Here is a 12,593-nt window from a genome sequence, read left to right as displayed (position 1 = left end):
ACTCTGGCCACCGATCTCTGCAGATTAACCCATTAATTAAGTGCCGTTTCGGACATAGCCAGGACGATGGCTCAGGGTGCCGGATTCTAGGCTTGTAGCCGGCCAGCACAAGCTCAGGTGGCCGGATGTGGACCAGCGAATGGCAGCTGGATCTTGACAGTCTTGTGATAGGTTCTGGAGTCCAGGAGGTGGGAAGGCAGCCTGTTCTGGATGGGGAAGGAGCAGGATCATAGCTTGGGGAAAGTCCTAGATCCGCGTTTGCCACTAGAGGTCCAAGTGGCTAGGAGTGCTTGTCCCCAGCTCTGGCCCCTTCTGGACAGAGGTAACTTGGTCACGGTCCTCTCTGCCCTGGCCTCTTGACACCTGAGATGTGCATTTTCAGAACCTTTGGCTTGTGATTTCATAGAATCCTCGAGCTGCAGAGTCGGAAGGGACCCTGAGGATCATCTAGCTCAACCCCCTGCAGTGCAGGAATAGGCAGCTGCCCCATACGGGGATCAAACCTGCAACCTTGGCATTATCAGCACCACACTCTGACAGCTGAGGTAGCCAACCAGGCCAGAAGGTCCTTGCTTGAAAAACACAGCTGCTGGACTCACCCAATTCTACTGAACAGGAATATGAAAGGGAAGTGGATTATAGGAAAAGCTTGGTATGCCAGCTTCAGCGTTTCCTTCATTTGTTGCAGGTATTTTATTTTCGGTCGAAGCAGGACTCTGTTTTTGCACCTTCACACACACACACACACACACAGACACAGAGGCTCCTGTTTCCAAAAAGTACAGGAGGGGGGGGCACAGTCTGATCTCTCCATCACATTTCATTGTTCTCTGTGACATGGAGGGGAGGATAAAGGAAAAGCAGGACATTCCGGGATCAAATCAGAAACAGGAGTGGCTTCTGTAATTCTGGGACTGTCCCTGGAAAACAGGGACACTTGGGGGGTGGGGTGCATCAGACGTATTTTGCCCCTGAATACCAGTTGCTCGGGGCCACCAGTGGGAGTGGGAGTGGGCTGTGGAGCTCACGTCTCCTTGTGGGCCTCCTAGAGGGATCTGGACAGCCACAAGGGAAGCCACACACTAGAGTGGGGGTGGTCTGACCCAGTAACAGGGTTCTTCCAATGTCCTTAGTGTTGAATTTTAATTCAAGGCTGGCTGCCTTTCTGTATGTCAGATTAAGGGGGAAATGGAAACCCAGCTGCATTGTTATATCAAGTTGGAAAGATACCCCACCATGTGTTCAGTTTATAGCGAGAGGCAAAAGGAAGCTCTGCTCCACCCCAGCCCCCCTGGCAGGAGCCCTAGGGAGGCAGCTCCAGGCCTCATCCTCTGATCCGGCTCTGGAAGAGGCGGCAGAAGCAGCAAGAGGGTTTCCGGCTCTCGGTGGGTCTCTGGAGTTTGGGTCAGATTCTGATATGAAAAGTGCTGTTGAAAAACAACAAGAATCCTTTAGCATTGGTGACCGGTGGTCAGAAAAGGACATCAGCGAAGATTGGGAGTTTAACATGCAAACAACAGCAGGTGGAAGCAGAACTCCAGGCCTCCTCGTGGCTGAGAGAGACTCCGACTAGCTTAGGAAAAAATGTGCCTCTCCTGGCTGAGACGCTTGGCAGCACAGCCAGGGCAGCCTGGGCAATGATGGGCTGCGTGAATCTGTCCTGGGGAGAGAAGGATGCCCAGGCTGAGCTCAGCAGACTGTGTCCGAGAGCAAATGCCCAGGGCATCTCACGGGGCACCTGCTTCATCGCTCTGCATGAGATGGGCAGGACGGGGGTGGATGGGAAACCTCAGGCTACTCTCACCTTGCTTGGCTTTCTTGGCACCCTCTGCTTTGAGAAAAGTCCCCCCCTCCCCGCCCGGTGCTCCTTATTCCTGAGCCCGACAGCCCAGAGGGGGAAGGAAGGCCACGGCCGGGCAGCTTCCATTACCTGAGGAAGTCAGGCGCTCGAATGATCATGTGCTGGAAGTCTTCCAGGGAGAGCTTGCCATCGTTGTCCAAGTCGGATTCCTCCATCACCTTGTTGCACACCAGGCACACCTCCTCCGGGGTCAACTCTTTGCGGGTCAGCTTGTTCACTGTCTTCTCCAGGTCGGATTTGCAGATGTAGTCATCATCGTTGAAATCTGCAGATAGAGGAGTGCGTGGGGACCTCAGGGCCGGAGCAGGGAGAAGCTTCACTGCCTCTGAACTTACGCATGGTCCCCACAGAAGGTCACCTCCCTGCTTTGGCGGGGAGAGTAGTGCCAGAGCCATAGCAGGGAGGCAAGGTTGGGGGAGGCCTGCCTATGGGGGCTGTGGTGGGGGTGTCAGTGTTGCTTCAAGCACCTGCCCTATGGAAATGTGCTTTCTATGCTCAGCTGCACAGGGGAGTCCGCTGCAGTGTTTGTGGAGCACCACAAACCACTTCCAGAGAAGATTCAGGAGCAGCATGAAGGGCCTGTCTGGCAGTGCGCTCTCCCTCTCTCCCTCTCTCCCTCTCTCCCTCTCTCTCTCTCTCTCTCACACACACACAGTGTGGAGCCTCTGCTTTTCAGTGAGATTCCCACTGCCCACTTTTGATAGATCATGGCAGGCAGAAATTCAGGAGGTGCAGTTTCCCCTGTCTCTTGATCTCTTTGCAGGTCCAGCTGCCTCTTCTCCTGCCCTGCAGCTCCCACACAAAGCCTCTTGTCTTGAAGAGCATCCGGCCAGGGCTGCCCCCAAGAGCCGCCTCTCTCCCTTCCCTATTGCTGGAGTGACTGGCAGCCAGGGAAGTTGTGTGGCAATGCTCCTCTGCAAAGAGCCCACCCCCAACTCCCAGGACCCCTCCCCTGTGGCTGCCACTCACCAAGTGGTGCACCTACATTTTGGGGGCCTGAAGCTTGAATTGTCATGGGGGGCCCTTTGCAACCAGCAATGAGGACTGAATAACCACTGTTATTTTATTCAATGGGGTTGTTCTATGACAGATCACTGACTCTCAAACTTTGGGATTGTTGAAATAAATACAATAATAATAATAATTAATCAATTTGACTCAAATCAATGCAACTCAAATTGGGGCTAGTTTTAAGCAATGTAGACTGACGTCACTTCTGGGATCCTCTGGGATTAGGAGATCAGCATGATTACTTTCATAGTAGATATTCCCCTAGCTCACCGTAGATTTTGAAGGCGTAATAAGCCTTGAGGTCCCGAGGAGCCATTTCACTCATCACCGAGAACATATCCAGGAAGTCATCTAAGGTCATGTTGCCCTCCCCATCCTCGGAGAAGACCTCAGCGATGCGCTGCCGGAAGGGGTTGTCCTGAGGAAGGAGATGGGGGTGAGAAGGAAAGGAGCCCGGCTTCAGGGCCTCCCTCCCATTCCCCCTGCGGGGCAGGTGAGACAGCTTCCCTGGGAACTGAACCCCAGGGGTTCGTGCCTGCCTCCTCCTGTACCTTCAGCTCAGGCATGCTGCCAATGAGTTCGTAGGGGAGCTTCACATTGGGCTTCTTCGTGTAATCGAGCGGGACCAGCTGAGGGGCCAGGTCACGGTACCTGTCAAACAACCTGCAAGCAAGGAAAGGAGTCTTTCTCACCTGTGGGATCCAGGACCAGGTCGTGGAGGGAGGACGTGGCTTCTCTCGTGCCTGCTGGACTGGCAGGAGTCAATCATCACTGAGCAACAGGCAAATAGTCATCCAAGATGACTTGTCCTGGTCCCAATATCAGGACAGCTCACATCTCTGGCCATCCCACCAAGCGAGGCAGAAGAAAGAGAGCATTTGGCCAAGCAGCTTTGAAGGGGCTCCTTTGCTGCTCTGTTATTTACAGTCAAATGTAAATGCCTGGAGGCAAGGAGGGGTCAGCAAACCCAAGAAGTCATCTTCTCAGCTGCTCCCTAGAGGAAGCAGCAGGCAGGGGATGTCCTCCTCCCACAAAAAAAAAAAAAAAAAAAAAACAGGGAGAGGAAGACTGATCAAGGCTATGTTAAGAATCTAAAAATGTTAGGAGGACTCAGACTGCCGCAGAAGGGATGTGTGCGAGGGAAGAGAGGGGGCCACGGCTGGGTTGGGTTTGGGGTGATTGTCTTTGTGTGTTGCTGATAATTCTGTACATCCAGGTACTTCTTCCTTGCATCATCCCACCAATTCACAACTTGCAATCCTTGGCTCATTTCCTTACTGGTAGGTCCAGATGCCCAGACGCCATTGGATGCAGTAGGACCTACTTCCAAGTAAACGTGCATTAGCACAGGAGGCCTAAGTGATTTTGTGCTCAGTCAGTTTTAAAGGGCATTTACCTGTTTCCATTTCCTGAAACAGGACAGTGTTGGACAGTGTTTTCTTTTTTTCTTTTTTTTAGCTCATGTGATTTATTTATTTTTTTAAATTGTTTTTATTAAGGGTTTTCTTGGTTTACAAAGATAAGAGCAATTTCTCTCTTAACATTTTTACAGCTCAGTTTCGTTTGTTGAGACATTGGTGAGGGGAGGGGAAGGGTAGTAGGTGGAGGGAGGGAGGGAGGGAGGGAGGGAGGGAGGGATGGGGTGGGCTTTTTCTTGTCAGCGACGCTTGCATAGGTTCTCTGTTGTTCGCCTGTTTTCCTTTGATGGTGAGAGATGCTGGGGTTGGCCTAGGATATGGTTGTTCCTTTGTAGTTAGCTGTGGTGGTCTTTGTTTTGTTTGTAAGCAGGGGGGTGAGTGTTGTGAGTCAGGTTAACCATATTGATTCGTATGCTGTTGGTGGGTTTTTGTCATTGTCTTGTTGGGCTGTGTATGTGATAAAGGGGAACCATACTGGGGTGAAGCCATCTTCTTCTATTTTGTTGGACAGTGTTTTCGAAGCTACGAACATGAGTTTGACCAAACTGCGGGAGGCAGTGGAAGACAGGAGTGCCTGGCGTACTCTGGTCCATGGGGTCACGAAGAGTCGGACACGACTAAACGACTCAACAACAACAACAACAACAACAACAACAACAACATTTCCTGAAAGATTTTGTCTAAATGTGCTTCTTGTGTTTGCTTTTGGCATGTTGGGGTTCTTACTGCTTTGTTGTTCCAACTGTGTTGTTGGTTGCCTCGAAACAGACATTTAAAGAAGGCAGGACTATAAATCCTAACTAAGCTGGCAGTGTGATCCTTTGCCCCTCGGTGCGATTCCCTCTTGGATTTGCATGCAGAGCACTGCAGCAGAAAGAGCTCACTAGAGGGGAAGTCTGAAAAGTGGGAGCAGGAGTGAGTGAGTGGGGGGTCTCCTCCTCCTCCTCTGCCTCCTTTTTGCTTCCTTTGTTTACTTGGCAATGGGCTGTCATCAGAGAAAGTGGCAGAGAACAAAGAGGCAGAAGTTTCAAAAGGGCTCCCTATCAATAATGAATGCCTTATTCATGATACAATTATGGTCTTGGCTTCCATTCCAGACATGAAAACATGCCCATACTTAGGTTTCATCAATGCCCCTTTCACTCAGCCCGTGTCCCTTGCTACATGTCAACACAGCAAATGGCAGAGGGGAGGGGGAGTATTTCTCCTGGGCTGAGACCCCTCAGCCTGTGGGCCTTGGGTCTCCCTTCCTGGGCACTTACTCTATATGTTTATTCGCTTCATTAGTATATCACCTTTTCTTTCGGGGAGCTCAAGGCTGTGCCCATGGCTCTCCTATTCTAGCTTCATTACACCACTGTGAGGTGGGCTAGATGGATAGGGAGAGAGGGCCTGGTAGCGGGATGTGAACTCGCTTCTCCCAAGGGGCCAGTCTCAAACTCTGACCACTCCACCACATTATCTCTGCAGAGTCTCAGCTGGGGAAGCTACAGAGACCACAGGAACCAAATGGTTTGGAGTTTATTCGGGAGTATTTCGAGCCTTTTGTGGTCAGCTCCTTTCCACTTTCTCATTTGAAAATCTCAAAGTTCAAAGTTGAATAAACCTACTAAGAAGGAAGCAATGAATCCCAAGGGAGCTCTAGCACCTTCTTCTGTCTCACACACTGGATTGCCCAATGGCTCAGTTTTGTTGAGCGAGAGTCTTTAAAAGTCAATTGCCCCCCCCCCTGATTTAGGCTTCCCTGCTGCAGGGACCCGAAACTGATCCTGCCACTTCCAGCCCCCCTCAGCTCAGCAGAGGGAATTTCCAGAGCGCGGAGCAGAAGAGCGAGCGGGGCCAGGCGCATTTTATAGCATATGGGCATCTGTGAAAGAAAAGGCACCTCCCGCCTCAGGTTGGGGAAAGGCGGGGAGAGGCAGCTCTGCTTCAGCTGCAGCCCCCACCCCCACCCCCACCCCGAGCTTTTCACAATTGATAATTCTGACGCAAGTACAGTATTTGGATTCTGTAGCGAAACGCATAATCTCACCTGAGAATTTCTTTCCGTGTGAAGAACGTTGCATCCTGAAACAGAAAATAAATTTGAAACCAGGTACAGAGGGGAGTCTGAGAAGGCTGGAGACCCCCGCCCCGGAGTGATTTCTGATCGTCTCGTAAGAATCCCCTCCTACCCACCCCTCCCCCGTACTGTGCAGACATTAGCCGTAAAAAGAAGCTCTTTGACTCCATCTACTGCTGCTGCTTATGGGCTTCGGCACGGACACGCTCCTCGCAGGGCTGCGTTCACACATGGCATTCGCACGCATGTTGCATTTCCTGCCCACACTGGCTTGTCTGCATGTTGGCTCAAAAAAGCAGCCGCTCCCGCTTCCTGCCCGGCATTAGCAAAGCTCTGGTGAGCGCGCAGGCAAGGAAGCTCCCGCCGCGCTGCGTCCGCAGGTGCTCTCACCTGATAGGCGTCCAGCTGCTCCGGAGTGAAGATGGTCTGCTTGTTACCCATCTCTGAGCCCTGGGCCCCCTCGTCCCATGGCTCCCGCTGCCCCTGAAGCTGCCTTTCGAGAGAGGCGTCTGGCTGCTGGGGAGGTTATGAAAAGCTCCAGCAATCGGGCTCTCCGGGAGTGGAGGGGATCAGGTATCGCCCGCTTGCTCTCCTCCATGGATCTCCGGATCATAATAGAGGCATTTCATCAAATCTTCAGTCCGGAGGCAGCACCAGGTTCATGTCCAGCATCACTCACCTGCTGCCTGCCGCGCGCGCCGGCCTCGGAGGGCTCAGGTTACGCCGTGGATGCCAAGGCCCGCTCCTCGCTCTCTCTGGGCGCAAGCGAAGGGGCTGCTTCGCGCGGATCATGGAGCGGCCTGGCTGCCTCCCTCCCTCCCTCCCTCCCTCCTGCTGCTGCCAGGAGGTCTCCCTGATTCCCCCTCAGCATCTCCCCAAGTGGACTGAAAGAAAAGTGGCTCTGAGCAGCCCTGCATTTGCAGCCAGCAGCCAAACATCTGGTTCGCTGAAACAGGGAATTCAAAATCTCTGAAAACCTGGAAATTCAACACGCTTATCTATCTATCTATCTATCTATCTATCATCTATCTATCTATCTATCTATCTATCTATCTATCTATCTATCATCTATCATCTATCTATCTATTTCATTTAAATGTATACACCACTTGACTGTAAAAAAGAAAGAAAGCTCAAAGCGGTTAGAAAAGAATAAAACAATAAAATTATCAGTAAAGACAGTTAACAACAACTATTTAATGCATTCCAAAAAAATAAAATCAAAATCAGCGATAAACTAAAAGCAGATTAGAACCCACACCAGCAATCTCGATATCTAGCTAGGCTTTTCTAAGGTTGTTGGCAGGGGCTGAAAACACCACCTGCCTGACAGGGAGTTTCAAAGTGTAGCTGCTGCCGCACTAAAATGTTGGCTTGTTACAAATGCAGAAGTATGATGTGGGAGTTGTAACCGTGCAAGTTTTGCAGATCGAAGTGATCCAGTGGTCCTATATGGGGCATGGTGATCTCACGGCAAGGTGATTGTGGCCAAAACTTGGGGCTTGCCCAGCCTTTCTCCCCTTGCTGCCACCACTAGAAGCTGCACAGACAGACTTCTGACTGCTCAGCCTCAGGCAGATGTGGCAGCTTTGAAACACAGATGAGTGGCACAGGCAGCAGCAGCACAAGGGCGAGAGGCCGGATCCCGAGTCAGCATGGTTTGTGTTTGGAACTACAATAGTATCTGATCAGCTTCAAGCCTTTCACTTTCTTTCTTGGTTAATGAAAGCAAAGCAAATATGTTTATTTGGCTGTACGCCCATCATAAAACACAACACAACAAAACAAATCAAATAAAAACCGCAGACTCGTACAAACCACAGATAATATAACACAATTCACAGCTCACAAGGACAAATATTAACAATTCGAAAAACATATCTTGAAGGTTTAAGATTAAGATTAAAAATTTAGGCACTTAACTAAAATCAATATCTGATATCATTTAAAAAAAAAATGAAATGTTAATGAAAACATTCTTGGCAACTGTTACGGAAAATCTGGGTGCGAGGCTGCTCTGCCACCCAGCTCGTTGGGCATGAGCCCGCGGTCCACTGCGGAATGAAAAGGAAGGAGTCCAGCCAGCATCCGGAGCAAAACAGCAAAGTTTATTACTGTGCAGCAGGTTCAAGCCAAGACTGAACAGCGGGAGCAGGGTTGCAAGAACTTTTAAAACTTCCCACCTAAATCCCGGAATACATTTCCAAAGCATCATTCCTACATCATAGTTACATAGCTAAACGTCAGAAAAGGGGAGGTACATACAATATTAACATACTGGTAAACAAGATTAACATAACGGTAATGGTTACAGGTAGGTAGCCGGGTTGGTCTGAGTCGAAACAAAATTAAAAAATTCCTTCAGTAGCACCTTAAAGACCAACTAAGTTTTTATTTTGGTATGAGCTTTCGTGTGTGTGTGTGCATGCACACGAAAGCTCATACCAAAATAAAAACTTAGTTGGTCTTTAAGGTGCTACTGAAGGAATTTTTTTATAAGGGTAATGGTTCAGGGCAAAAGTAAATGTGTGATAGGTACCGGGAGGAACTTCTTGAGTATCCACAGAGAAAGAACTATAAGGTCCTGGCTTTGCATGGTCTGTCACCTGGGTGGGTCTGGTGATGGGATTGTTGATGTTTGTTGTTGTTTAGTCGTTTAGTCATGTCCGACTCTTCGTGACCCCATGGACCAGAGCACGCCAGGCACTCCTGTCTTCCACTGCCTCCCGCAGTTTGGTCAAACTCATGTTTGTAGCTTCGAGAACACTGTCCAACCATCTTGTCTTCTGACGTCCCCTTCTCCTAGTGCCCTCCATCTTTCCCAACATCAGGGTCTTCTCCAAGGATTCTTCTCTTCTCATGAGGTGGCCAAAGTATTGGAGCCTCAGCTTCATGATCTGTCCTTCCAGGGAGCACTCAGGGCTGATTTCCTTAAGAATGGATAGGTTTGATCTTCTTGCAGTCCATGGGACTCTCAAGAGTCTCCTCCAGCACCATAATTCAAAAGCATCAATTCTTCGGCGATCAGGCTTCTTTATGGTCCAGCTCTCACTTCCATACATCACTACTGGGAAAACCATAGCTTTAACTATACGGACCTTTGTCGGCAAGGTGATGTCTCTGCTTTTGAAGATGCTGTCTAGGTTTGTCATTGCTTTTCTCCCAAGAAGCAGGCGTCTTTTAATTTCGTGACTGCTGTCACCATCTGCAGTGATCAAGGAGCCCAAGAAAGTAAAATCTCTCACTGCCTCCATTTCTTCCCCTTCTATTTGCCAGGAGGTGATGGGACCAGTGGCCATGATCTTGGTTTTTTTGATGTTGAGCTTCAGACCATATTTTGCGCTCTCCTCTTTCACCCTCATTAAAAGGTTCTTTAATTCCTCCTCGCTTTCTGCCATCAAGGTTGTGTCATCTGCATATCTGAGGTTGTTGATATTTCTTCCGGCAATCTTAATTCCGGCTTGGGATTCATCTAGTCCAGCCTTTCGCATGATGAATTCTGCATATAAGTTAAATAAGCAGGGAGACAATATACAACCTTGTCGTACTCCTTTCCCAATTTTGAACCACTCAGTTGTTCCATATCCAGTTCTAACTGTAGCTTCTTGTCCCACATAGAGATTTCTCAGGAGACAGGTGAGGTGATCAGGCACTCCCATTTCTTTAAGAACTTGCCACAGTTTGCTGTGGTCGACACAGTCAAAGGCTTTTGCATAGTCAATGAAGCAGTGACTGGGATGGGATTAGGCTTAGCCAACAATCAGCTCAGCAAAGTGCCTCTGGGCAATTCCTGGAGTCCCTTTTCAAGGGCAAAATAGCGCTGGAATGGAGGAAACTGGAGTTGATATTACTGTATACGATTTTTAAAACTACGGTACGTAATTTCCCTGAGCTGTCAAGTCGAAAGGATACATTTATGCATAATATTTATTTATTTGTTGTTGTTGTTGTTTAGTCGTTTAGTTGTGTCCAACTCTTCTTGACCCCATGGACCAGAGCACGCCAGGCACTCCTGTCTTGCACTGCCCCCCGCAGTTTGGTCAAACTCATGTTCGTAACTTCGAGAACACTCTCCAACCATCTCATCCTCTGTCGTCCCCTTCTCCTAGTGCCCTCCATCTTTCCCAGCATCAGGGTCTTTTCCAGGGAGTCTTCTCTTCTCATGAGGTGGCCAAAGTATTGGAGCCTCAGCTTCAGGATCTGTCCTTTATAACATTTAACAACTTTAAAGATGTGCCCCCCCACGTGATTTCCATAACAATTCAAACTACAAGAAAGAAGAGTCCACTTAAACATTAAGACAGTAAGAGCTGTTTGACAGTGGAACAGACTCCCTTGGAAGGGACTCTCCTATTTTAAAGCAGTGGTTGGATTTGGATCTGGGAGGGAATTTTTTTTAAAAAAAATAAATTTCTGATGAAATATGTCCACAGAAGGAGAGTCCAACACCTTCCAAGGAAGCCCCTTACACCATGAATCAGCCTTTACTGCTGCAAAGTTATTTCTGATCAGGGCCAGCCCTACGGCCAGGCTGCGTGGCGCAGGGCACCATGGCGCTGGCCTGCCAGGAGGGCGCCGCGAGCTGTGCCCGCCCGCTGGCCGGCTGCTCCGCCGGTCCGCCACGCAGCTGCGCCCACAGCAACCGCGCTGTGCCTGCCCGCCCGCCCGTCGCGCAGCAGCGCCTGTGGCAGCCGCGCTATGCGCAGCGCCCACCTGCCCGTCACGCTGGGAAACGGGGCGGGAGGCGCCAGAGGGATCCGGCGCACCACGGCGCCAGGGGCGCTTAAGACGGCCCTGTTTCTGATTCAGGTAGGTAGCCGTGTTGGTCTGACGCAGTCAAAAAAAATTAAAAATTAGTTATCCAGTAGCACCTTAGAGACCAACTAAGTTTGTTCTGGGTACAGTATAAGTTTTTGTGTGGATGTACACTTCTTCAGATATAACTTCTTGTGAGGTCTCTAAGGTGCTACTGGACAATTTTTTAAAGTTATTCCTGTTCGTTTTAAACCATATTATTAGGAGGTGGGTAGTGGTGCGTCCTGGGTCCAGCAAGGGTGAAATTCTAATGGAAGACTCCCTTGTTGAGGGAGACAGGCAAGTTCCCTGTTGCCTTAATAGCCCCAAGTACTGCCATTACTTTGGCCACCTCATGAGAAGAGAAGAATCCTTGGAAAAGATGGAGGGCACTAGGAGAAGGGGACAACAGAGGATGAGATGGTTGGACAGTGTTCTTGAAGCTACGAACATGAGTTTGACCAAACTGCGGGAGGCAGTGGAAGACAGGAGTGCCTGGCGGGCTCTGGTCCATGGGGTCACGAAGAGTCGGACACGACTAAACAACTAAACAACAACAACAACAACAACTGCCATTACTATATTATTATAAAATAAAAAAATTCCTTCAGTAGCACCTTAAAGACCAACTAAGTTTTTATTTTTTATTTTTTATTTTTTTTTATTTTTTTATATTATTATAAGGGACCCAGGTGGTGCTGTGGGTTAAACCACTGAGCCTAGGGCTTGCTGATCAGAAGGTTGGCGGTTCGAATCCCTGTGACGGGGTGAGCTCCCGTTGCTTGGTCCCAGCTCCTGCCAACCTAGCAGTTCGAAAGCACCTCAAAGTGCAAGTAGATAAATAGGGACCGCTACAGTGGGAAGGTAAACGGCATTTCCATGTGCTGCTCTGGTTTGCCAGAAGCGGCTTTGTCATGCTGGCCACATGACCTGGAAGCTATACGCCGGCTCCCTCGGCCAATAATGCGAGATGAGCGCGCAACCCCAGAGTCGGTCACGACTGGACCTAATGGTCAGGGGTCCCTTTACCTTTACCTTTACTGCCATTACTATAACAAATGACTCTTCTCTGTGTGAGGGGGCAAATGGGTGCCCCCCCTCACCTGGCTGGTGGTGAGAAAGACAAAGGCCAGAGTTGTGCGGATGAGATGGGTTTGGGGCAGGCAGCAACTAGAGACAGATCCATGCTGAATTCTTGCTAGAATCCGGGATTGTGGCAATGGGAAAAGCAAGACCTTCTGAGGTGCTGTGAGCCCCTCCATCTTAGGCTCAGGTTGTCTGTATGTGCAGATAAACCCTATATCCTGAAGACACCATAGTCTCCGCCGACACTCATTCCAAGGACAGCAGACCTTGAGTCAGAGCCTGGAACCCCAGGAATCTTACACTGTTTGGAGACTGGGGTGGTTGGCAATAGCATATATGGAAGGGGAGGCTTCCAGAAGAC

At 49.7% G+C, this 12,593-nt stretch overlaps 1 protein-coding gene across 1 annotated transcript; it reads right to left on the bottom strand.

The window, feature by feature from the left end:
• Positions 1-1,236: 1,236 nt before the first annotated feature.
• Positions 1,237-6,793, bottom strand: CIB3 (calcium and integrin binding family member 3). The gene is made up of 6 exons (XM_035130263.2): positions 6,743-6,793; positions 6,323-6,357; positions 3,424-3,535; positions 3,143-3,290; positions 1,931-2,126; positions 1,237-1,427 (listed from the first exon to the last, which is right to left on the bottom strand). Exons 1-6 carry the CDS (start codon positions 6,791-6,793, stop codon positions 1,406-1,408), a joined length of 564 nt encoding a protein of 187 aa, XP_034986154.1. The 3' UTR covers positions 1,237-1,405.
• Between the last annotated feature and the right edge of the window lie 5,800 nt (positions 6,794-12,593).

Source organism: Zootoca vivipara, chromosome 12, assembly GCF_963506605.1.
Source record: "Zootoca vivipara chromosome 12, rZooViv1.1, whole genome shotgun sequence".
NCBI lineage: Eukaryota > Metazoa > Chordata > Lepidosauria > Squamata > Lacertidae > Zootoca > Zootoca vivipara.
Note: the sequence above shows the minus strand (reverse complement) of the source record. Positions and strands in the feature narration are given on the sequence as shown.

What these genes read in the sequence shown, in the direction of transcription:
- CIB3 (XM_035130263.2), bottom strand. Translation starts at nt 6,793, where the DNA reads ATGGGTAACAAGCAGACCATCTTCACTCCGGAGCAGCTGGACGCCTAT. An exon ending in AGCAGCTGGACGCCTATCAG is followed by an intron (nt 6,358 to 6,742) that starts GTGAGAGCACCT and finishes TTTCTGTTTCAG; the next exon opens with GATGCAACGTTCTTCACACG. An exon ending in TTACGCCTTCAAAATCTACG is followed by an intron (nt 2,127 to 3,142) that starts GTGAGCTAGGGG and finishes CTCTATCTGCAG; the next exon opens with ATTTCAACGATGATGACTAC.